Raw genomic sequence first — 27,837 nt, 5'->3', positions numbered from 1 at the left:
AGAATTAAAATATTAACTTGTAGTAGAGGGAGAGATTAAAAATGAAGCTGGATAAAGGTAAAACTTATTTCAGCGAAGCTATTCTATAATAAGGCTCGATCCGAACGTCTGTACGTAGGAGATGGTTCTTATTGTTGATTTAGGCATGTAAGAATTGTCCTTTTATATTTAAACTCACAGAAATTCCGTATCAGCCCGGGCTGACAAATTTATGAGTTTTATTGTAAAATTCCTAGAAAATTGTCTGTAATTCGATGCTATACATGATTTTTTAGTATGGCTGAGAACCGGTTATAATCCACCGTTTATTGATCGGTTTCGAAGCCATATTTGAAATGTAAAGTGTTTCTCCTACTGTCTGATTTTAGAGGTTCGCTTTTATGGATGCTGTCATCCTTGTTTTCAAATTATATAAATTGAATAATATTATCAAGAACAATTATGTTTATACGCAGCGCAGCAACTTAAATCTACCAAAACTTTTGGTAAAAATATAACAGCTAATTGTAATATGTAGAAAATCAGGCGTTTTCCCTCAAAGTACCTTGATAAGCATCGAGCCCCCAATAGAGGGGAGGGGGCGAAGTTTATAGCGCTTGACTGGTACTTTGTGAGAGAGGATTTTGTGGAAATGTATATAATTAAGAACATGTATAGTTAATACTCTAGATATAGAGTAGCACCATTATCAAAACTTCAAAAAATAAGTTTTTTAATTCTTAAGGCAAAAAAGGGAAAAGCAGGCTTTTCAATTTCAATTATATAAGACTTTCAAAGTTTTGTACTTTCGATCAAAGAAAAACTCTGCAATTTTTTTTCTTTATTTTAAAGAATCTGGATAATTTCATTGATAAGATATGTTGATTACTTTGATTGTATGCTTTCGTATGAAGAAAAGAAAACATTATACTTTGTCAAAGACGTCTAAGGGTGGCGGTAAAGGCGTGTTTACACCCGGAAAATTAAAAAAAATACTTTACTTAAACCCCTCATTCCTTTAAAACCCCTTATTTTAACCCCCTCAATAGAAATAAAAAGCTTATACGTCTCTGTTTCCCATAGTTAAGTTAATTAGCATCCCGTAGGGTTAGGGCTGACTTTTTTACATAACCTCATAGTATATAATCCCCGGAGAAAAGAATAAAGCTTTGACTTCCAAAAGAGTTTTATCTTAATGAGGGACAATTTGGAATTCATTTACCTGAACGGGAACACATTTATACAAACAACTAAAGAGAGGAACAATTATCCTGTATAAAAGTAACAGGATGTCTGTGTGTAGCACAGGATCTCATTAACTGCTGAACCGATATGATTCTCATTAATAGTGAAACTTCTCATAGGTCCAGGGAAGGTTTATAACTAGTTATAGTTATTTAGCTCATCGTTTTAGTATCAATTTTATGATTTTTTTTATTTTTACATTCCTGGAAAATTGTTTGTAATACGATGCTAAACATTTAGTATGGTTAAGAACCTGTTCTAATCCAGCGGATATTAATCGGTTTCCAAGCCATAGTGGAATGATTATCACTTTCCCTACAAACAATATAAAGCCATATGACTGACCGTAACGTATTGAAACTGTCAGGGAGGAAGGGAACAATGGGCTGTTTACACCCCTAGTACCCAAAGTTTTATAATAACGTTTTCTTAGTCATTGGTTAACAAAATTGGGGAGTTTATTGAATTTTAATTCTCTGGTTTATAAAGTTGAGTGCTTAGACTTTTTAACCACTAATTGAAATCTACAGAAGGAGTAATTTTGTGTATCATCATTGGGGATATAATTATTTTATGGGCCTTTGACTTATCCCTTTAGATCCCTAGGAAGTGTTCTTTTTTATCGCATTGATAATGATATATTTCCAAATAATTCTATTTAAAGGGAAGTGTCGGGATCTAGTCTAGAACACACTGTGTCAAGCTAGAGACATCGAAAATGTTACCTACTGTTGCCACTAAAAATGATTTTAACAGTTCACTTTTTTAGCATTCAAGAATTAAATATGCCATTTAAAAATTGGGATCATATGAAGGAAATGAAGTCATTCCTAAAAAGGACAGAAATCCCCTTCCTTGGGTATAGGAAGGCTATTTCCTTTCCTTTTTCTTACAAATTCTCAGTAAGGAAGGTGATTTCTGTCCACTATCTTACAAATAATCACTAAAGGAAGGTGACCTCTGTCCACCATCTTACAAATTCTTCCTTGTTCTTAGAAATTCTTCCTTTTCCTCACTATTACAACCATGTTTAATTAATCTACCTTATTTCACCAAATTCTTCCTTATTCTCAGAAATTCTACCTTAATTACATAAATTCTCCCTTATTCTCAGATAACTCACCTTATTCTAAGAAATTCTTCCTTAATTCAAGAAAATCTACCTTATTCCCCCAAATTCTTCCTTATTCTAAGAAAATCTACCTTATTCCCTCAAATTCTTCCTTGTTATAAGAAATTCTACCTTATTCTAAGAAAATCTACCTTATTCTAAGAAATTCTTCCTTATTCTAAGAAAATCTACCTTATTCTAAGAAATTCTTCCTTATTCTAAGAAAATCAACCTTATTCTCCCTAATTATTCCTTATTCCCCCAAATTCTACCTTATTCTAAGAAATTCTTACTTGTTCTAAGAAAATCTACCTTATTCTAAGAAAATCTACCTTATTCTAAGAAATTCTACCTTATTCTAAGAAAATCTACCTTATTCTAAGAAATTCTTCCTTATCCTAAGAAAATCTACCTTATTCTAAGAAATTCTTCCATGTTCTAAGAAATTCTACCTTATTCTAAGAAAATCTACCTTATTCTCCCTAATTCTTTCTTATTCCCCCAAATTCTACCTTATTCTAAGAAAATATTACTTGTTCTAAGAAAATCTACCTTATTCTGAGAAATTCTTCCTTATTCTAAGAAAATCTACCTAATTCTCCCAAATTCTTCCTTATTCTAAGAAAATCTACTTTATTCTAAGAAATTCTTCCATATTTCTTAGAAAATCTACCTTATTCTAAGAAATTCTTCCTTATTCTAAGAAAATCTACCTTATTCTAAGAAATTCTTCCTTATTCTAAGAAAATCTACCTTATTCTAAGAAATTCTTCCTTATTCTAAGAAATTCTACCTGAAAATCTACCTTATTCTCCCAAATCCTTCCTTATTCTAAGAAAATCTGCCTTATTCCCCCAAATTCTTCCTTATTCTAAGAAATTCTTCCTTTTTCTAACAAATTCTTCCTTATTCTAAGAAAATCTACCTTATTCTAAGAAATTCTTCCTTATTCTAAGAAATTCTACCTTATTATAAGAAAATCTACCTTATTCTTAGAAATTCTTCCTTATTCTAAGAAAATCTACCTAATTCTAAGAAATTCTTCCTTATTCTAAGAAAATCTAACTATTTCTTCCAAATTCTTGCAAAACATAGCAAATTCTTGCAATATATAGGGGTCCCAAACTCAAAAACGAATTTTCAGCGCAATCCGACCACCCATTCTCAAGATATGGTGACCTGGTGTCCTTGGTATTGACGGTAAGATTTGGGAAATGGTTCGAATCCTTGGTCAAAGTCCAAAAATATTTTGACACTTTAAATTTTTTATCAAAATTATTTGTCCACCTGGGTATTTTTTCTTCAAAATTTTGACTAAGAGCCAAAATATTTTTGGCCTTTACTGCCAAATTTATTAAGGATTCGAAGCATTTCCCAAATCTTACCATCGGTACCAAGGACACCAGGTCACCGTATCTCAAGAACGGGTGGATGGATCGCGCTGAAAATTCGTTTTTGAGTTTTGGACCCCTATATATTACAAGAATTTGCTATGTTTTGCAAGAATTTGCTATGTTTTGCAAGAATTTCTTAGAATAAGGAAGAATTTATTACAATAAGGTAGATTTTCTTAGAATAAGGAAAAATTTCTTAGAATAAGGCAGATTTTCTTAGAATAAGGAAGAATTTGTTAGAATAAGGTAGATTTTCTTAGAATAAGAAAGAATTAGGGAGAATTAGGTGATTTTCTTAGAATAAGGAAGATTTTCTTAGAATAAGGTAGAATTTGGGGGAATAAGAAAGAATTAGGGAGAATGATATAGATTTTCTTAAAACAAGGAAGAATTTCTTAGAATAAGGTAGATTTTCTTAGAATAAGGTAGAATTTCTTAGAATAAGGAAGAATTTCTTAGAATAAGGTAGATTTTCTTAGAATAAGGTAGAATTTGGGGGAATAAGAAAGAATTAGGGAGAATAATTTGGATTTTCTTAGAATAAGGAAGAATTTCTTAGAATAAGGTAGATTTTCTTAGAACAAGGAAGAATTTCTTAGAATAAGGTAGATTTTCTTAGAATAAGGTAGAATTTCTTAGAATAAGGAAGAATTTCTTAGAATAAGGTAGATTTTCTTAGAATAAGGAAGAATTTGTTAGAATAAGGAAGAATTTGTTAGAATAAGGAAGATTTTCTTAGAATAAGGTAGAATTTTTTAGAATAAGGAAGAATTTCTTAGAATAAGGTAGATTTTCTTAGAATAAGGAAGAATTTGTTAGAATAAGGTAGATTTTCTTAGAATAAGGAAGAATTTCTTAGAATAAGGAAGATTTTATTAGAATAAGGAAGAATTTCTTAGAATAACGTAGAATTTCCAGAAAATAAGAAGAATTTGGGGTAATAAGGTAGATTTTCTTAGAATATGGAAGAATTTCTTAGAATACGGTAGAATTTCCTAGAATAAGGAAGAATTTGGGGGAGTCAGGTAGATTTTCTTAGATTTAGGAAGAATTTCTTAGAATAAGGTAGGTTATCTGAGAATAAGTAAGAATGTGTAAGGAAAAGGTAGACATTGTTTTGAAAAGGTAGAATTTGGAGGAACTAGGTTAATTTTCTTAGGATTAGGAAGATTAAGTGAGATTTAGGTAGGTGATTTTTATTCTCTTTTTCAGATATGTGAGAAATAGGAGAGTGATTTTTGTCCATATTTCACTTATCTGAGAAAAAGGAAGATGATTTCTGTCCTTTTTGGAATGAAATTTCTGTCCTTTTAAGGAATGACTTCATTTCCTTCATATGATCCAAAAATTGCCTATAAAATCTCTGATGTATATTAAATTGAAAATAAGGAGGGGGAAAGTTTTTACCTATGTCTAATCCCTGCGGGGCCTATATAATCATGGTGTTCATTAACCTAGTACAAAATATAACCTAACCTAACCTGATCTAGGTAATAAACAACAAACTAATAACTACACGCCTCCACCACCATCATTTACAATTTATTTTAAAGGTTGGGCCTTTTTCTGTTCAATAGTGAACTGGGGTGGAAAACGCCGTATTAGTTGAAAGTTTCAAATATAAAAATATTTTAGAGCAATATTTTAGAATTTTATATTGACAGTTTAATGCACATATTGTCTAAATGTCTATAGAACAATAATCATCATTTCTCTTCTATCTTCCCTGTTAAACTAAGAACCATATACTGACATATTGTCTAAATATCTATAGAACAATAATCATCATTTCTCTTCTATCTTCCCTGTTAAACTAAAAACCTTATACTGACATATTGTCTAAATGTTTATAGAACTATAATCATCATTTCTCTTCTATCTTCTCTGTTAAACTAAGAACCTTATACTGACATATTGTCTAAATGTTTATAGAACTATAATCATCATTTCTCTTCTATCTTCCCTGTTAAACTAAGAACCTTATACTGACATATTGTCTAAATGTCTATAGAACAATAATCATCATTTCTCTTCTATCTTCTCTGTTAAACTAAAAACCTTATACTGACATATTGTCTAAATATCTATAGAACAATAATCATCATTTCTCTTCTATCTTCTCTGTTAAACTAAAAACCTTATACTGACATATTGTCTAAATATCTATAGAACAATAATCATCATTTCTCTTCTGTATTCCCTGTTAAACTAAGAACCTTATACTGACATATTGTCTAAATGTCTATAGAACAATAATCATCATTTCTCTTCTATCTTCTCTGTTAAACTAAAAACCTTATACTGACATATTGTCTAAATATCTATAGAACAATAATCATCATTTCTCTTCTATCTTCCCTGTTAAACTAAGAACCTTATACTGACATATTGTCTAAATATCTATAGAACAATAATCATCATTTCTCTTCTATCTTCCCTGTTAAACTAAGAACCTTATACCGACATATTGTCTAAATGTCTATAGAACAATAATCATCATTTCTCTTCTATCTTCCCTGTTAAAATAAGAACCATATACTGACAAATTGTCTAAATGTCTACAGAACAATAATCATCATTTCTCTTCTATCTTCCCTGTTAGACTAAGAACCTTATACTAACATATTGTCTATAGTACAATAATCATTCATCTTCTCTATTCCCTGTTAAACTAAGAACCTTATACTGACATATTGTCTAAATATCTATAGAACAATAATCATTATTTCTCTTCTATCTTCCCTGTTATACTAAGAACCTTATACTGACAAATTGTCTAAATGTCTACAGAACAATAATCATAATTTCTCTTCTCTATTCCCTGTTAAACTAAGAATCTTATACTGACATATTGTCTAAATATCTATAGAACAATAATCATCATTTCTCTTCTATCTTCTCTGTTAAACTAAGAACCTTATACTGACATATTGTCTAAATATCTATAGAACAATAATCATCATTTCTCTTCTATCTTCCCTGTTAAACTAAGAACCTTATACTGACATATTGTCTAAATGTCTATAGAACAATAATCATCATTTCTCTTCTATCTTCCCTGTTAAACTAAGAACCTTATACTGACATATTGTCTAAATGTCTAAAGAACAATAATCATCATTTCTCTTCTATCTTCCCTGTTAAACCTAGAACCTTATACTGACATATTGTCTAAATGTCTATAGAACAATAATCATGATTTCTCTTCTATCTTCCCTGTTAAACTAAGAACCTTATACTGACATATTGTCTATATGTCTATAGAACAATAGTCATCATTTCTCTTCTCTATTCCCTGTTAAACTAAGAACCTTATACTGACATATTGTCTAAATATCTATAGAACAATAATCATCATTTCTCTTCTGTCTTCCCTGTTAAACTAAGAACCTTATACTGACATAATGTCTAAATGTCTATAGAACAATAATCATCATTTCTCTTCTATCTTCCCTGTTAAACTAAGAACCTTATACTGATATATTGTCTAAATGTCTATAGAACAATAATCATCATTTCTCTTCTTTCTTCCCTGATTTTGAACGGTGTACGTCGAATATATAACTTCTAGCTCCCCTGTCAAATATTGATGCATTTATTGACTTACAATTTTTTAATGGTTTTTCTTTTCCACTTCTCCTCTCATCTTCCTCATTTTATGACGTCACAGAAATCAAAAGTGACACAAAAGTTATGCAGTTTGGTCTTCGTCTCTTTTAAGCTTAAAAAAATCTACAACTTTTACATAAAACTGTTAAGAACTTAAAAAAGCAGATGAAGCCCAAAATACATAACTTTTGCACCACTTCGTCTTCCTGTGACGTCATAAAATGAGGGAGATGAGAGGAGAAGTGGGAAAGAAAATCCCTAAAAAAGAGATGGATCGAGATTATGACGTCACAGGAAGACGAAGTGGTGCAAAATGTATTTTGGGCTTCGTTAAAAAAGCACTCTGAATGTATATATTTATTTTAAAATTCATAAATAGGTCTTTTGTAGGTTTGGATTGTGTATTAAGGCGTTGCATGGATCAATTTCCTACGTTGATAAGAATAGCAACACCTTAGTTTAATATGGTATCCATCCATCCTGATGATTGGGTACCACAGTTTTTATCCAGAATTCCGCTACATTACCCCCGACCTTTTCTATATTATCCATCAGGGTGAAAGATGGTAACCGCAATGGATGTATGTAGAATATACGTGGATATTATAACAAGGGAAAAATGATCGCCAATTTAGCTTGCTAGTGTGGAATTCATTTATTGGTCAGTTTTTTCATCCAGTAAGACAAGAGGGGATGGAATAAAGGTGATGAACTCGTTATTTTAGCCCGCTGAGTGTTTTACTTCATTAGAGAATATAAAAATCTGGTGTAGAATCCAAGTAATAATATATCCATTGTAAAAATTTGTTAGGGTATAATATCAGAAGAGTAACCATTGAATGTTTACTGTGAAAGGAAAAAAACTGTAACAAAATGAAATTAAGGAGTAAATTAATTTTAGTCATATGAATCTTACGAAAAATGAAAATACATAAAATTCAAATGTTCAATAAAAAAATTTGTCCTAATTCCTATATTTTTAAGATTGCTGACATAAACAATTTTGCAAAAAATACTATTTTTGAACATTAATTAAAACAAGGATGACAACATACATAAATGGGAAGCTTTAAAATTATAAGACAAACGTACATTTACACTTGTAGAGTGTCATAACTTAATAAGTAGAACTGGCGTTCTCCTCTTATAGGCTAGGGACCGAGCGCTGCGGCTAGGCAGGCATGGGGGCCGAGCGCTGCGGCTAGGCAGGCAAGGGGGCCGAGCGCTGCGGCTAGGCAGTCAAGGGGGCCGAGCGCTGCGGCTAGGCAGTCAAGGGGGCCGAGCGATGCGGCTAGGCAGGCAAGGGGTCTGAGCGCTGCGGCTAGGCAGGCTAGGACGCCTAGCACTGCCAGAGTTGGGGGGGGGGGGGGGGGGGGAGTTTACCCAAATTTTCAAAATTAAAAAAAAAATTTCCAAGACGATATTTCCGTAGAACGTTCTTAGGACTTCAATATAAAGATGCTTTGCTTATAACATTGTACCGTGTAGTCCTAGGAGTTATTATTGTTTTAAATGCTTATAATATGTTTTAATTTAGAAATGTTTGGAAAAGATGAATTGATTTTGAACAAACAAATACGACAATCTACGACCAAGATTCTAAGACGACCTTCATATTTTCAGGTATTTAGGGGCACAGTCCCTTTCGTGGCAACACCTCTTAAGGGGCGTTTCGTCGTATTTCCATAGTAGCTTTTCCACTGCGGGGGGCTCTCACTTTGCAGAGCATTCACTTAACCCAACTTAAACTAACCTAACCTAAAATAACCCACCAAAAGCTACTGTTAAAATACGACGAAGTGCCCCTTAAGAGGCGTTGCCAGGAAAGGGACAATACCCGTAATTAGTATAGATAGACAATGCATATACACAAACATACAGACAGATATACAGACATACAGACAGACATACAGACAGACATACAGACAGACATACAGACAGACATACAGACAGACATACAGACAGACATTCAGAAAGACATACAGACAGACATACAGACAGACATACAGACAGACATACAGACAGACATACAGACAGACATAGAGACAGACATACAGACAGACATACAGACAGACAGACATACAGACAGACATACAGACAGACATACAGACAGACATACAGACAGACATACAGACAGACATACAGACAGACATACAGACAGACATACAGACAGACATACAGACAGACATACAGACAGACATACAGACAGACATACAGACAGACATACAGACAGACATACAGACAGACATACAGACAGACATACAGACAGACATACAGACAGAAATACAGACAGACATACAGACAGACATACAGACAGACATACAGACAGACATACAGACAGACATACAGACAGACAGACATACAGACAGACATACAGACAGACATACAGACAGACATACAGACATACCGACAGACATGCAGAATGACAGACATACAAAGAGACATACAGACAGACATACAGACAGACATACAGACAGTCATATAGACATACACACAGACAGATATACATACAAACAGAAAGACAGACAGGCAGACAGACATACATATAGACAAAATTATTTATTTAGCAGATTCGAATTTATAACAAAAAACATTATATTACATATACCTATTATTTTTTCTTTTAGTTATCTCTTTTAGCATAAATAAAAAATAAGGTATATAATTGTAATATAGAAAGGTGCTTATCTGAAGTATATGGGTGTTCAATTATTTCCACAAAAAAGGCATACCTACAAAAAAATGAGTGGATATGAAAAGAGTAACAAAGTTTGTCTATTACATAGAGAAAAATATCGAATATGGATGAGGATGGTCCAATTAGGTTGTTTTAATTTAGGAAATTTCTTTTATTTAGTTTCATTTATTTCTGGTCGGTTTTAGGCGAATTATACTGTCTACTATAAAGCAGTAATAAATAATTTTCTTCTACATTTCTAATATAATTTAAATATTTGATTAAGCTCCATTGTATTATTGTATGCTTACTATGCTGTCTTTTCTAGTATTATAGACAGTTTTCCCCGGTTATTAGAATGAAAAATTAAATTATAAGGTTAAAACCAAATTTTTTAGTCCTGATGGGCCGAAGTCCCGTTCTGTCAAAACTGGTACTGATTGTACGATTTTTATTTCAATATTTCTAAAATTTTTTTTTCAGTATGGCTTACAACCGGTTCTAATCCAGCGGATATTGATCAGTTTAGAATCCATACTCGATATAACACCCGTATATGATGACCAGATTATAGATTATACACTAAACACATAACATCAAGGATATAAGGACAAGTCATAGCGAAGAAAATAGACGTTGTGTTAATCTACAGGGAGAGAGGGGCTTTTTTTATTTCACTAGTTCCCAAAGTTTAAAGATAACGTTTTTTTTATTCGTTGGCTTAACAACTTTGAACTTTAATTAAATTTTGATTAGCTGTTTTATTACATTAAGTGTCCAAACGTTTCAACTAATTGTAAACTACTGAAGTGTTAATTTGTAAATCATCATTGAGATTTATTCGCCATTGCATTGTCTGATTCCTTTTGTCCCAGGCTAATCTGTAATGCAAAGTTAAGCGATGCAATGTCTGTCCGTCCCGCCTGACCTGTCCTAAAGGTTAGGAGCGAAGCTAATAGTGAAATATAAATGAAGGAGAATGAAGGAATAATTATTTCTCTCAATGTATCATAGACAGCTTTCCGCGGATATTAAAATGAAATATAAAAGATTAAAACTAGTTTTATTATCCTCTAATTTACACATTAAAAATTTGAAATAACTAAATTATCTTCCATTGTAATATCCCTATATACCTGGTATATAATAGTAGTCAATATCAGATGATATGATCCATCACCCACAAAAAAACGGTACGCTATCACTTCCACAAATTATCTAATTTTCGCAAAAGGATCCATTTTTATTGGAAAAAAGTAACAGGATAGCAATCTGTCTTTTATGTTCTCACTTAAGTTCTCACTAACATCTTGACCGATATGGTTCTTTATTACAGACTAGTGGCTTCCCCCTAGCCTATAGGGGCTTTGCCCCAAAAGGTAATTAAAAAAAATAAGTACCTCTGGAGGAACCTAGAAATAGTGTCTAACTTTTTATCTTTGTGACGTAACAAAAATCCATCTCTTTTTAGGGGTTTCCTTTCTCACCTCCACTCTCATCCTTCGATTTTTGTTACGTCACAAAGATAAAAAATTAGACACTATTACTAGGTTCCCTCTGGAGATTCCACTACTAATTTCAAATAATTAAAGAAAAAAAATATTAAGTACCTCTGGAGATGCCACCACTGATTTCAAATAATTATAAAAAATGGGGGGGGGGGGAAGGGTGATTTTTTTCATTTTTGGGGGGTTTGGGGATGTCCTACTCCCCAGAAGTAGCCTAAAACCACCACAGGACCAGTAGGTATATTCCCTGAAGAGTAGAATCAATCGGTTCAGTAGTTACCGATATATTAAGGGTCGGATGGACGGACAGACAGACAGACATACGGATAGACATCAAGCTACTTTGTATAATAGATAAGCTACTTTTATTCCAGGGAAGGTTTTTAACTATTTTGGAGAAGGTTAATTCTCATCCTTTTAAGAAAATTCGCCCCTGGAATTCCACTTCAACCAAATTTTTGTTCACTAGTTATTTTTAAAACTTACCCACCCTTCCCTAAAAAGTGACTTCAGAGTTCTAATAATTTGCGGTTCTTGAGATTAATTAATATAATACATTGGTGATAGTGATTGTACGGCCGCTACAATAAACAGATAAATAATATTATTATGTAAAAAATAATTGTATTTTTGCATTTATTTATCCTTATTTATTTTTGGTTGCACAAATATTATATAATCTGAATCTGTCTGTGACTGTCTGTCCATCTATCTGAACAAATTACATAATAAAATTGTTAGTTTTAAAGGTGACTTTTAAGAAAGAGCTCAAGAATTATTTGTTTAGATACCCCACTGATGATAAACAAATTTATACCTTCTGTAGATTAAAATTTTTGGTTGAAAAGATTGGACGCTAACAATTTGAAACCAACTAATGAGAATTTAATAAAAGAACCCAAAGTTTTTTAGTCAATGTATAAGAAAACGTGTGTATAAACATTGGGTACCTTACCAGTGTAATTTACAGTCTAATGTCCCCTCCCTCCTTTATTATTATTAGGTATTAATTGATGAATTTGTTCAGAGCGGTGGGCAGCCAGGAGGAGGAGTTGTATCTCCAGAGGTATTGAAGGCCCTGCTGGAGCGAAGGAAATCTGGAAAGCTGGCCAACTCCTCTACCCTTCAGGATTGGGTCAACAGGTTCAGTTTTTTCTTCATGTTCTAATTTTTTGCGTTTTACCTAAAAGTTTCTTATTTAGCAAAATAACCTCCCCTCCCTTTTCCAATGAAAATATTGAAATAAAATGGATTGTTAGTATTTTATTAGTTAGTTTATTACTTTAGTTAGTGCATAGGAATAAAAACTTCTCCTCCTTATTTTCCATCTATTTTAATGTATGGGGGGATGAGCATTTTCAATGCTCGACAGGTAATTTGTGGGAATGCACTCAATATTTCTTACAAAAATCTTACAAAAATACATTTGGCATTTTGTTGCATATTTTCTTCAAATAAACTTTCTTATCATTTTTCTACAATAGCTGTATATTTTTTTCTCTTCAATTTTTAACTTTCTTTAGTTGTTTAACTCTTATAGGATAGAAGGGATATTAAACCTGAGGGAAATTTTGAAGAATAATGCTTTCAACACTTTTTGTTCCTTTTTCCCCCAATATGACAATTGAGATCAATTGTATTACCTTTCTGCATTTATTTTTGAAAAGATAGATGTATCCCCCTCCTTATATTTAAGAGGTGATGGAATAGTTATTTCTCGCATCGTATTATAAGCAGCTTTCCGCGGATATAGGATGTACAATTATAAGATTAAAACCAGTTTTTTTAGCCCGTGCCTTCGGCACCTCGGGGCTAAAAAAACTAGTTTTAATCTTATGATTGTATATTTTTATATTCATAGAAAGCTGTATATAATACGATGCTAGACATAGTTTTTTCGTATGGATGAGAACCGGTTCCTATCCACCGGATTCGAATGAATACGAGAACATTTTTTTAACACTTTCTCCTCCACCCAGCGAGCAATTTTTTTTGGATGCCATATTTCTTGCTCTAAAATTATATAATCTGCTTTACTGTAAAAGTTTTTATTTAGTTCTTCCGCCACTGACATGCTTTCTTCAATCAAAAAGTATGTCTTTATAAATTTTACAATTTATTTGAATTTTTAACACTCAAAGTTTGATAAAGCTTAGGTTATTTAACTTTTTGACCTCGGATAAGAAAATAAAGAATTATATAAGTTCTTCTTATTTGTGATACTAATACATTTATAACCCATAAATGATTTTGTTTTTGAATGTTTTTTTATAACATAGTTATCCTATCTCTTGTTATTTATATTATTGGAATAATTATTCCAATGATTACAAGGAAAACTTTGTATGCATCTCCAGAATCAAGTCCTAAAATGTAACTTGTAAGTAAGTCATTAAAAGGTATCATGTATTTAAGCAAATTTGCAACAGATGTTTACATATAATTTTGCAAAAAAAAATAATTGTGCCCGTTTAGTTTTGACACTCAACAAGTATTTATGTTCTTTGTCATACCATGTGTCTTTAGAGCTTTGCTTTCATTGATGTTGTCATCCTTGTTTATCTCCTCTTAATTGTCTAATGAAATATTTAGGTTTGAAAAAGAGTATAATGAGTTCAACAACAAAAATGCTAAAGAATACAGGTATTGTTATCAGGGAGAAAGGGGATATTGAGCTGTTTATTACACGCACCAGTCCAAAAATTCATAAAGACGTTTTCTTATTCGTTGGCCTAATAACTTTGGGGACATTTATTGAATTTGGTTCATTAAGTTGAGTGTCCAAACGTTTCAACCACTGATTGTAATCTACAGAATGGGTAATGTGTGTATCATCATTGGGGATGTACAATTTATCGGCCGTTGCCTCATCCCTTTAGATACCTGTATTGACATACATTTTCCAAATCTATTAAACCATCATCAAAGATCAATTAGAAAGCTTTAGACATCTTTATGCGGGAGGACGGACATCAATCCATTATTTTTATCCTATTTGTCTGTTTTCAATAATAAATTTCTAAAACGGCTAAACAATAAGATTGTAACTTTTAGAAATTTTGTTTTTTTATAAACTTTCCTTCATCTGTAGTTACCTATTAACTTAAATATTAACTATTTGATTTATTTTAGTTATGAATATATCGAACGACAGTTTCAGGCCTTGCATGAAGGTAAGTTGGACAAATTCTTTTTATCTTCAGATAACCAACCAATCATACCTCTTCCTTTCTTTTAATTTAATTAGAAACTACGCCCCTAGCATCTAGGGGCACCGTATTCAAAGGGGCAGAGAGTGGCTTAAATAATAGCTTGAAATCATCTCAAGACTTAAATTTGAAAATCAGGACCTATGTGATGCTTACAATCCAATTGGTTCAATAGAATTTGAGATTTTATATTAAGACAAAAAAACCTTACTGCTTTATATAAAAGAATAGAAATGAATAATTTAAAAAAAAGTAGTGCAGCAATAATAATCTAACGAAACTTTAGAAGCAACTGAGAAGATATGAAAGTTTAGAATCTATTACTATTCAGAATCAATTTTAAAGCAATTTTAGTTAACATTTTTTTCAAGTTCAGCGTTTACAAATTTACACCTTATTAAAAAAAAAAAAAAAAATTGATGGGGGATAATTAGATGGCCCACTTGCGTTATAGGGAATCTATTCACTGGATTTCACACTTCAAATCTTGAAAGAAAATTAATTAGAAATAGTCAATTAAAAGCGAATATAGTTATATTTATAGAATTTAGAAATCATTTACTTTTTCAAGATTCATTTGTTAGAATAAAAATCAGTTTCATAATTTTTTATTGCTATTCTACAAGTCTCAAATTCAAGTCTGTACATCTATTCATCGGTTACATCCATAAAAGTGTGAAAAAGGATAAGCTATTTATTCGTAACAACTTGTTACAGGGTGGTGTTGACACCCTTTCTCACGCCACTGTAGGAAGTAGTAACATTGTTTGATTTGTAAACTTACTTAATGGTTTATCCTATGCATAGTATGAATGAATGAATACCTATTGCTTATTTTCCTTATACATAGATAATGGATGTAGAATATACGTGGATATTATAACATGGGAAAATCGTAAGCTTGCTATCATGAAACTCGTTGATTGGTCAGTTTGTTCATCCAGTAGGAGAGAATAGGATGGGGTAAAGGTGTAGTAGGCGGGAATCATTATTTCAGACCGCTGCAAGTTTCACTTTATTAGAGAACATAAAAATCTGGTGTAAGATCCAGGTTATGATATATCCATTATATAGAAGCAATATATAATTATTCAGATAGATAGGATCTATCAAAAGGTGTGCATTAATTTCCGCGCAAGTATCCTATTATTATTAAACATAAAAATCGCACATTCAAAAACACAACAAAGCAATTCAGGGATCCTAAGGGATAAGGCAATGCACGTTAATCCCCAATAATGATTAACAAAATTAAAATGTTCTCTTAGATGAAAATTATTGGTTGAAATGTTTGACCCTTCTATATTGTACGTACAATCCATTAAGGAGTTTATGAAAGTATCCAAACGAACTGAAGATTTAAAGAATGTATGTATGATACTATGGGTGCAAGTATAATTAACAGTCCAATGTCCCCTCTTTCAATTAGACAACATCCATTATTTTCTAAAGTGGAACAGTATACGTATCTATACTAAACGAATATGAACCTCATTTATTAGTAAGTTCGTTCATCCAGTAGGAGAGAAGGGGATGGAATAAAGAGGATGGAATAAAGGGGATGGATGTTATTTTAGCGCGTGCATCTTTTTATCAGAGTACATGAAAATCTGGTGCAATATCCAAGTAATAATATAAGGATTATTAAGCGGAAGTGTATGCACATCTAATTAGTTTCATACTGAAGTTAGGGGTGCAAATCCAAGACTTACCACGTAGAAACATGATTAAAGCTTATATTTCAAATTAAAAAAAAACTCAAAGTGACATTCAGAATAGTGATTTAATCGAATCTTATGTTATGTAGGCTCGTTTATTTTTGGAAACGGCAAAAAAACTGTCTCTTTTTGCCAAAAAAATTAGTATTTTTTTGAATATCAATATCAATACGTCGGCTTTAAGTTTATAATTGATATGATAATTTTTCTACATAGTAAGATGTGGATTAGCGCTTCCCACCTTGATAATTATCTTTCATTCCAAAGATATAGTGTTATATACTATACATTCCAATATTTACTACAATAAAAAGTTAAAAAGGTTAAAACAAGGATAAATATGGCAATAAGATGAAAGTAGAGCAGTGCAGTAATCAGAGATCTAAAGAGATAAGACACTAGCCGATAAATTGATCTCCAATGATAATACACAAAATTACTCCTTCTCAACCTAATACACCAGCCAATCAAACAGTCCCCAAACTTACTGAGCCAACAGATAAGAAACGTTAATATAAGACTTTGGGGACTTGTTTTATCAACAGCCCATAGTTCACTCTCTCTTTGGCAGTAATAGTATGAAGTGATTTAGGTTTAGATCCATTGACAAGGATAATAATATTCATAAAGCTATGCTCATTGTAATAATAAAGACAGGAATTCAAGAGAAAAGAGTAAAGACGATAAATTAATGTTCATCTCCAATGGTAAACAAAGTTACATCTACTGTAGAATGAAATCGTTGGTTCAAAAGTTTTGCATTCCAATTTGAAGAAAATAAAATCAAGATTCGATACATAGACGTCCAAGCTTTTTATTTTTTTTGGGGGGGGGGGGGTAAAATTTTTTTAAGGGGGAGGGGGTAATTCGCTTTTGGGGAGGGGGGTAAAATGGCGCGCAAATTTTTTTCCCCCCCCTGAAATCTGTTGGCAGGGGTAAATTTGGTTTACCCCCCCAAAATTTACCCCCGGGGAAAAAATTTTTTGGTGGGTAATTTAAATTTTATTAAATATTTAGTATTAAAAATGCGCGCAAAGCACCCAGGGTAGGGGTAAATTTTAAATGGGGGGGTAAAACGAAAAATATTTTGGGGGTGCCTACGGCACCCCCAAATTCGTTTGGGGGGGTGGGTGGGGGGGGGGGGTAATCGCCACTTTACCCCCCCCTTGGACATCTATGATTCGATAAAAGCATTTAAGCCAATGAATGAGAAAATATGTTTATAAAACGGTAGGTAACAGTATAATTTACAGAAAAAATGAGTCCGGGGGGGGGGGGGGGGTGGAGTTTTGGTTTTAAGCTATAAATTGATGAGGTTTGACACCTTCCCTCTCCGAAAGAGATAAAATATTTTTTTCGTTTTTTGGGTCTAGTTATTAAAGGCTTGGGGCAAGGTCACTACTATATTTAAGTAGCACTAAGGAAATAATATTTTTATGGTACTTATTATGAAGTTCTAAAATTATGCCAATCTTTGCTGTTTTCAGAGTTGACCAATAACGACGGGCAGAATACTGTTGGAAGCCCAGCAGGCCTCAGCCACCACCAACCCTTAGATTCATCCCCAGCTAAACACAAGCTCAAGCTTAGCAGACAGAGAGCTCAAAGTAAAGGTATAATAATAACTAGTTTTTTGAGGGGGTAACGAGTTCAAGTCTTAGATATATATAAAAATGTACTTCGATTGCAATATCATTTACTGCCTGTATATTGATGTTTCTTTTTAAATATGGGCTAAACATTTAGACAAACAGTTGAGACGCTAAGTTATTTGAATAAATATATTCCTCAGTATGGCTTCGAAACCGATTAATATCCCCAGAAATAAAACCAGTTCTCAAAAAATACTCAAAAATTACGTATAGCATCGTTTTATGTATATCAAGTAAAGCACCGTTTTCCACGAATATTAAAGTAAAAGTCATAAAATTAATAAGTTTTGTTAGCCCGGCCTCGGAGCTTACAAAACTGGTTAGATTTTATATATTTTTTTCATTTTATATCCGTGGAAAACTGTCTATAATACGATGCGATAAATGACGTTGAATTTTAATCTTATGTATAATTTTTAGATAGAAAATCCAGTAAAGACGACATTAGCAGTCCGAAACAAGGAGCAAGATTTCAGGTTTAAAAATTACAGATTTATATTTTTAGTATGTTTTCGAAACAGATTAATATCCACTGTATTAAAACTGGTTCTCAGCCATACTGAAAAATCATGTTTAGCATCGTATTACTATGCACAGACAATTTTGTATGAATACTGAAATATAAATTATAATATAGGGGCTAAAAACTGGTTTTAATCTTAAATTATTCTTTTTGATATCCTCGGAAAACTGTCTATAATACGATGTAATAAATTACTACTTTTTCATGACAAATGATTGTATTGCAGAATAGAAAGCCTGACAGATTAACAGACAGACTATTTTAAGAATATAGACTACTCCGCAAGAGGCCTCTAGGAGTCTAGATCCTTCGGTACAGACAGACACAAATCCTGTTACTTTTATCGAAGGATTTTGGAAAAGCTCGGCTTGCGCTGATATAATATATTTTTCAGGCAACAAATGTAATACGGCAACATATATCAAATTCATCCACCACAAGTCTAAATCAGACCTCACAAAAGCCTTTGACTCTGAACACTGCCAATTTATCATCTGGAAACCAGGACTGATATAACTTTTATGTTTAAACTGGAAATACTTTTTAAAGCATAACTTTGAAGCATCTTATAGTGTCTTCCAAAAAGTGGACAAACGTTCCAACATTTGGTCGAACAATGTCGATTTACGTCATAATTAATTCTAATATGACGTCAATTGGCTAGGGGGTCAAATGTTGAAACATTTGTACGCTTTTTTTTGGAGACACTATAAGCTGCTTCTTTATTGGTAGAAGTAGATTTAGACATTAGAATTTAGAAAATTACCTTTTTGGATGTTATCATGCTTGTTTAAAAAAATTCCAATAAATTCTAATTATTCAAGAAAGAAAATTTTAGGAACTTAATCAAAACCAAAAAATAAGTTATAAACAAATATTAGAGCATAAATTTCGAGCTTGGTAAAGAACCTGATGTACATTCTAATATAAATAAGCAAGGAATTATCTAATTATGAGTTATACATAACCAAATCAATCATTTTCATAAAAATGTTGGAGACGAGAGCATATGTAGAGCTTACACAGGGTTGCATTCATAGGCGTGCGGATGGGGGTGTAAAGAGGTTTTTAACACCCCCATTATTACTAAATTTCTAACCACTTTAAGGCACACATCTAGTTACATTGCAAAAACTTCCATGTTTTTAATGCTGAGTTAGGCAAATTCACAAATATCAATTTTCTATCTTCAAAGTCATCTGGCTATCCACCATTCCCTTTACTCCTTCTTAGTGAACAAACTGACCAATAAATGAGGTGGATATATCAAGCTAAATTTTAAAATTAAGATAATTTGGAACAGAAATATTTTTATCCAAATCCAACTTTCCCCACTCAAGTCATCAACAAATCAGCCAGCAGTCATCAGCAAAGTCCAGCGTCCAGAATAATAAAGTTACAGCTGGACTTTCACAGGAAAGATGATTTATCTAAATATACAACATTATTTGCCTAATTGATTTATTGTCATGAATGTCGTCATGGGTTTGATTGAGATACTTTTGTTTGGCCACTAGGGTCAGCTCAAGCTCCGTTCAAACACATTATGACATGAAAGCTCCTCATTATTACCTCAACCTATTACTTCACATATATCAACATTCTTACACAAGTTGCTTGATTTTACGATTGAGAAAATGATCAATTCAATTCAAGATTTGCACAAACTCTCACCACCGTAGCTCAGTGTGCTAGCTCTGAGCCACAGCTTTTGGGTGGAGGAGGAAATCCACATTTGAAAAGTTAAATATAAAAATTTACACGATTTTTAAAATATGAAAGCCTATGATTTTCTTGGAGAGGGGGAGGGGGTGTTTCAGATGTTCGGGAGTAAAATTTATAAAGGGAAGGGGTAGTCAACCGCAGCTTCTACCAACAATGAATTTAATTTGGAAAAAATCACAAAACCTATACGTATTTTTCAGCTGTCGTTGGGGGGCAACACATTGTAAAATTAACGACCTCTCCAATTGCCCCCCAAATATTATTTTAGATTTATTTCACTTGTTGGTTATACCTTATTCTTGAGTCAACCGAACCCTTTAATTATTTTCATGAAAATAGCATTTAACCAAACTTAGACCATTATTAGACTTCCCTTAAAATTATGGAACGTATAGTACAGTAATTTCTTAAATCCTTTTAGAAAATATTTTGAAAGAAAATAAATTAATTTTGATGTCAGGCCTTTGTTAGCCGGCTAGCAGGCACCCTAGCTGGCAGAAACAAGTCACCAAAACTGGATAATGAATATGAAGAAATTCCTAGTTATGCTCAGGTTTGTAATCACTTTTAGATGTGTAGTACCTGTAAATGTATATGTTAGACTGCTTCCATCATTGGCTGACTGGCATTTTTTAAATTGTAAAATTTTTAATGTCCTTATCTTTTATGCTTGTTGCAGTATCAATTTACTATTACAGATTATTCATTAAAGCCCAGTTTTCATCAATCATAAATTAAACTAGCAATTTTGTAAATTTTCATTTATAATCCTAAACTATCAATTTTAAAAAGGTAATAGCTATTCAAAAATTCAACCACCATTCCAGTGTCGTCTCTCTTGAAAGTGAAATTGTGCATTGCAATAATCATTTCGGCTAATCGGCTAAGATGATATCATTATGAAGAGAGGGAAAATAGAATCATACATACCTTCCCTAAAGAGACAAAACTGTAATCATTTACTAAGTATATTAGCGATTACTTATATTTAATGAAATCTTCCAATTTTTAACATTTACAAAATGGCCTGCTTTACTGCATCAAGATCCATGACAGATCTATATAGGAAATAAACGTCTATATATGAGCTCGAGTCTTCCAATGGTAAAGTGTTTAAAACTCATGGTGCTCCAATAATCCATAATAAACTCTCATTGACCAAAATCGATAAGACCTTCATTCTATTTGTTTATGGAATGAATTAAGTTTTTCACTTCATGTTGATATTTGAATTACATTGAAGTATTTAATCCTTATTTCATAAATAAAAAATATACGTTCATAATAGAGTAAATCTAAGAAAACTCTATTTTAAAAGAATTCGATTGTGGCGACACTTCCTTTGTGTTAAAATATTAAAACAAAAATTTTAATCATATTAACCCTTTGGTGATGGTAATGAGAAAAAAATATAATTAAAAAAATCTTTTTAAAATCATTTAAATCAATAAATATTTACTTCTTTCTTTTAGATAGTAATGGCGGAGAGGAAAATTGATTTATTGAGAAATAGATAAATAAATATGTACTTATAGAAAACTAGCCAATAGCGATATAGTTATATTGAGCCAACTCTAGTAGATTATATTTCTGCTTTATAAATTTTTTTTCAACCTTCTAACTGTCAAACAGCTTACTGAACTAATTTAAATATTTAGGTAAAGAAAACTCCGCGAAAGCCAAAGAAACAAGCCCCAACGCCTGACGGACTTTATGAGGAAATTTCACTATATCAGGTTTATGACTTAAATTATACTTTTATAATTGTTTTAGATAAAAATTTATAAGCTTAGATTTTTAAAACCCGTAAGTACCCAAAGTTTTATAATAATATTTTCTTATTCGTTGGCTAAAGAACTTTGGAAACTTTATTGAATTTTGATTGGTTGGAGTCCAAACGTTTTAACCACTAATTGTAGTGTACTGAAGGGGTAATTTTGTGTATCATCATTGGGGATGTACATTAACTTATCGTCAATTGTCTTATCCCTTTAGATCCCTGATATTAATTTACTAACTATTAAGGGGAAAAGGGATTTAGAAACTTAAAATAATTAAAGCTGCTAATTTATTTCAAATGGCTAAGTTATACTAAAGTAAGCCTTTAGCTTTATTTTTTTTAACGAGGTATTTCTTTTGGGAGGGTGGCTGTACCCTCCCCCAAAAAAGTGACAAAGCTTCCCCAGACATATAAGAAGATTAACTTATTTTTTAATTTTAGTCGACAATGCTGGCCTCTGGTTCTAATACATTCGGTGCTAATAATCAAGGAAAGGATCAGTTAAAAAAGCTAATGTCTAAAAGTCTAAATACAATGGATATAGAATAAAAATATGACAGGGGATAAATTATCATCAATTAAGGTTGAAATGGTTAATTTGCTTATCCAGTAATGTTGAAGGGGATGGGGCAAAGGGGTGGATGGAGACTATTGTCATTTTAACCTACTGCGCTAAATCTCCTGAGATGGGTTCTTAAAAGATGCCGCGTTTTTTCGACAATTTTTTAGACATTGCTTGATTGAACGAAGACGATACACAGAGTATACAACATAAGAATCCAAAATTTTAAAATTATTATTTTAGCCATTCGTATAATGTCTAATACAACTTAAATCCATTTTCGCTGCATATTTATTAATGCATTCTTTTAGATCTGTATTAGACATTATACAAATGGCGAAAATAATAATTTTGAAATTTTGAATTCTAAATTTGTATACTCTGTTAAAAACCTTATTCCATCTCGAAGATCAATGCCCCGTACGATTTTAACAGAGTATTCAACTTGAGAATTCAAAATTTTAAATTATTATTTTAGCCATTTGTATAATGTCTAACACAGCTCTAAAAAGATGCATTAATAAATATGCAGCGCAAAATGGATTTAAGTTGTATTATTTTGAATTCTTATGTTGTATATTCTGTGTTGAAATCCCATCGTCTTCGTTCAATCAATCAATGTCTAAAAAATTGTCGAAAAAACGCGGCAGAACCCATCTCTGTATGTTAAAAATATTTTATAAAGTGGAGGGGGGGGAGGGGGGGGGGAGGCTTCCTATGCTTAAGGCATTGTGCGGGAAAGCGCAAAATTTTTTAACTGAAACCTTAAACCTGAACAGGAATACCCATGGCAGCTCTGCGCCACCAGCTTGGAGTTGATACACAACAGGATACAGACACAGAAACTGATAATGAAGAGTTTCAAAATAGAAAGAAAGTAGGGATCTATTCTATTTCTATTTTAACAAGGATGACAACATCCATAAAAACGAAGCTCTAAATCTGAAGAAAGGACAAACGAACAATAACTCTTGTATTACTGTGATTTTACACCAGATTATCTTGTAGTGAGCTAAAAAGACGATACCCCCCTTTACCTAATCCCCTCCTAACCTACTGGATAAAAAAACTGATCAATAAAAGACAAGGGAAATGGCACTAATTTGATGACACGTTTTCCCCTGTCATAATATCCACGAATATTCTACATCCATTTAAATTTTAGAAGGCAAAGGGACCCATAGCACCGTTTGAGAAGTTTCAGAACTGCCTGTTTTCTGTATTTACTACCTGTACACCCTGGTGTGTTATGAGACAGGTACGATTTGTCAGGGATATAAAGGGATAAGACAATGGCCGATAAATTAATGTACATCTCTAATAATAGTACACCAAATTATCCCTTTTCAATTAGTGGTTGAAACGTTTTGACACCCAACCTAATTAACTAAAGATGTTAAGCCAACGAATAAGAAAACGTTATTATAAAACTTTGGGGACCAGTGTAATAAACAGCCCAATATCCCTGTCCTCCCTGATGATTTGCAGAGAAGCTACGGTGCTTTAACACAAAGTTCCTTGTTGAGCACTGATAACCCCCCATCAAGCAGTTTTGAATAAATTGAAAATATGGTTTGTAAAGTAGTTTTTAATTTTTTTTTATTACGATAGATCATGGGCTAGTTTCAGTCATAAGGTATAGTTAACCATCGAAATCAATATAATAGTTATTTCTCGCATCGTATTATAAACGACTTTCCGCGGATATAGAATGTACAATTATAAGATTAGTTTTTTTAGCCCCGAGGTGCCGAAGGCACCGGCTAAAAAAAACTGGTTTTAATCTTATGATTGTACATTTTTATATTCGTAGAAAGCTGGATTTGATACGATGCTAGACATAGTTTTTTCGTATGGATGAGAACCGGTTCCTATCCACCGGATTCGAATGAATACGAGAAAATAATATTATAGGGGCAGATAAAAGGTCATCATTGCTAATAAGCGTTGCCTTCAAATTGCGCTAAAAATCACTGAAAGGTTTCGTGATTTTTTTCTCGAATTTATTTCGTTGTTAGCAACAGCTGGGTTAGTTTAGGCTATATTGTGAACTGGATATGACCTCTGGGGTAGGGTATCGCAGGTATAGCCCCGCATGGTTAGGGCCTAGGGGACCATACAGGGAAAAGGCATAGCTAAAGATGCTCTAATTGACTTAAAAGTTTGGGCACTAATTAATAGTTTAAATTTCCTAAAAATTGCCCAATTTTTTAAGTTAAGGTGTTTACCAAACTTTAGGTAGCAGTTTCTTTTTTCAAATAAAAAGTTATAAAAGAAGGCGTCTTAACTTATTTAATTTTTATTTTAAATAGCTAGTCGGTGTTTTTAGTAAGAGTAAGTAGTAGATATAAAATTTTCCATAGAATTTATATATGCAATCGTTTTTTTTTGTAGACCTCTAATTTTTTAAGTAATTTAAGTTTTAAAAAAAATGATAAGTCGGTTTTGAGGTACTAAAACGCAATAAAAAAAGAAGAAAATTGCCAGTATGAACAAAAATACTAAGATCTTTAATTTGAAATCTTACTTTTTGAATTCTGTCAGGTAATTATTGAAAAAATCGATTTTTTAAAACCTCGGTTTAATCAAAACTTTTAACATGAATATATCCTAAAACAGGCATAAAAATATAGGTTCATATAAACCTTTAGAATCAGAAAAATATTACGAAACCATTGTAAGCAAAATTGAAAAAAATTTAAAAATTTAAAATATTATGTTAAAAAGGCAACACTTACTTTAACCACCTCTTTACCCCCTTCCCATTTTTATTCTCAAAACAACATTAAAGATGGTTGCCTGTATAATAATTTCATAAAATTTCTTTTATTGTAGTTTATTTACTATTTTGTAAACTTTTTATTTCAATTTTGCTTAGAATGAATTTGTAATATTTTTCTCATTCTAAAAGTATATATAAACACCTATTTCTTATGTCTGTGTAATGATATATTTATATTCAAAGTTTTTATTCTCGTGGGTTCAAAAAAATCGATTTTTTCAATAATTACTCAACAAAATTAAAAAAGTAAGGTGTCAAATTAAAGATCTTACTATTTTTGTTCATAATGGCAATTTTCTTTTTTTTTGTTGCGTTCTAGTAACTTAAAACCCACTTAATTATTTTTATAAAAATCTTAAATTACTTTTAAAAAAAGAGGTCTACAAAAAAAACGATTGCATATCTAAATTCTATGGAAAATTTTACATCTACTACTTACTAAAAACACCGACTAGCTATTTAAAATAAAAATTATAAAAGTTAAGACGCCTTCTGTGTATAATAGTTAGGTTCCAGGACAAACGCAGAAGTCCTACACCAAAGAGTGGACAAACACAAAAAAAATATTAATTTATGTAAATAAGGATTTCTATACAGGTTAGTTTAGGTCAAGAAATGAATTTACAAATAAGCCCCCGCAAGGGTTAGGCATTTTAAAATCCAAAAATATTGTTTTAAATAGGTTAGGTTAATTGTCAACTTCCGTGTTTGTCCACTCCGACGTTTGGGACTCCTGAGTTTGTCCCAGGGCCTAATAATTATGTTTTTTATCCTTGTATTTCTTTGGTTGTCAAATTGAAATATTTAATATTAAGGTTTATTGGAAGAAAGATGAACAAAGCGAAGAAATTTTTACGATTAGATCCAGGTATTAAAAAAATATAAAAGTTATAGGATGTCTGTCTGTCGATCTATCTGTCTGTGTGTAGCTTAAGATATCGGTAACTGCTGGATCTATATGGTTCTATTTTTTTTTTACAGTGAAGCTTCTTAAAGGTCCAGGAAAGGTTTTTGATAGGTAAATAGAAAATGGAGGGTCGACTTACAAATAAAGTGCATTTTGCAGCTGGCTAAAAAAAACAACCGAAATTTTCCTCTGTCAATATACCAACGTATTCTATATCTATCCAATCTGGTTACTTTACAAAAGAAAAGGGAATTTAGATCTTAATTTTTTGGGCGTTTACATATATTTTGATAGGTACAATATTGCAAGTTTTTATGGACGTAAATGTATTAAGTATAGATGTCTAGCCCAGACAACTACCTGGCCTCGGTCTTGGGGACCTTTTTCGTCTGCTAGAAAATTGCTTTCTGCTCGATATTGTAACGACTTGGCTGTGTTAATATTAAAAGACCTACTTGAAAGTCGACAAAGGGTCCACGGGGGTAAGAACATACAGTTTTTTTTAACCCCTTCCACCTCTATTGTATTAATTCAATGATGTATTTATGCTTATTTTTTTAAAATTCAGGCAAAATCGGCGTCAGAAAAGAACCAGTGTAATTTCATCTCCACCAAAACCTACAGACATTGAAAATAATCAGTTTTAATAAATTTTCTCAATGCCCTTAGAGGCCTCTAGGGGCGCATCCGCTAGTGTAATTAACAAGGTATATAAAGCCAGAAATAAAGGTCGTCATCATTAACTATGTTAAAAATCACATAAAGGTTTCGTGATTTTCCCCCCCAATATATTTCGTTGTTGGTAGAATCGGACTTAAAGCAATTTTAAAATCAAATATATTTCTATTTCAACGTCTAAAATTAACAGTCAATGCCAATTTTAAAATATAATTTCACCTAAATTTTCTGCCAGTCAAAAAGTCCATGTTTGAAACAAATGTAGATTTGTTAACACAAAATTTGACAAAACTTATTTCTTATTAAATGTGATTTTAAAAAATAAATTTTAGTTAGTTTCTATAAATAAAACCAAAAAATAACCTAACTTTCAATTGCATGTTTTATAATAGTTCAATTATATATTTTGTATGTTACTGATATTTTAATAAACAAGATTATAATATTTTAAACTTTTTTTTGAAAGATTTTATCATTATCCTTATACTAAAGTAACAGGATGTTTGTGTGTCTGTGTGTTTGTTTGTACCGAAGGATCTCGCTAGCCACTGAACCGATCGGGTTCTCCTTAACAGGGTAGCTTCTCATAGGTCCCGGGAAGGTTTATAACTATTTTCTTGGGGGGTGGGACACCCCAAACCCCCACTATAAATGAAAAATCCCCCCCCTCGATTAAAAAAAATTTTTTTAACTAAAATTAAAAATTAGGAAGGGGCACCCCCCCCCCTAAAATTTTTTTTTCGCCCTCCCCCCCAATTTTAAAAAAAAAGGATATGAG

General features: G+C 32.1%; 1 protein-coding gene across 1 annotated transcript; it reads left to right on the top strand.

Moving 5' to 3' along the window:
* On the top strand, positions 1-27,511 carry LOC145325612 (uncharacterized). Its single transcript, XM_080168574.1, has 18 exons — positions 1-57; positions 8,876-8,961; positions 12,551-12,666; positions 13,580-13,615; positions 14,116-14,166; positions 14,656-14,696; positions 17,938-18,063; positions 18,523-18,578; positions 19,020-19,130; positions 19,507-19,564; positions 19,929-20,042; positions 20,812-20,903; positions 22,009-22,086; positions 22,572-22,623; positions 23,475-23,569; positions 23,858-23,950; positions 26,290-26,342; positions 26,950-27,511. The coding sequence occupies exons 1-18, from the start codon at positions 42-44 to the stop codon at positions 27,026-27,028; spliced, it is 1,353 nt and encodes a 450-aa protein (XP_080024700.1). The 5' UTR covers positions 1-41; the 3' UTR covers positions 27,029-27,511.
* Positions 27,512-27,837: the final 326 nt, after the last annotated feature.

The sequence above is a fragment of the Acartia tonsa genome, chromosome 8 (genome assembly GCF_053477335.1).
Source record: "Acartia tonsa isolate MP-2025a chromosome 8, ASM5347733v1, whole genome shotgun sequence".
In the NCBI taxonomy this organism is placed as follows: Eukaryota; Metazoa; Arthropoda; class Copepoda; order Calanoida; family Acartiidae; genus Acartia; species Acartia tonsa.
This window is presented reverse-complemented; position numbering and strand designations above follow the sequence as displayed.

What these genes read in the sequence shown, in the direction of transcription:
- LOC145325612 (XM_080168574.1), top strand. An exon ending in AACAAGGAGCAAGATTTCAG is followed by an intron (nt 18,579 to 19,019) that starts GTTTAAAAATTA and finishes TATATTTTTCAG; the next exon opens with GCAACAAATGTAATACGGCA. An exon ending in TACAGCTGGACTTTCACAGG is followed by an intron (nt 20,043 to 20,811) that starts AAAGATGATTTA and finishes TTTGATGTCAGG; the next exon opens with CCTTTGTTAGCCGGCTAGCA.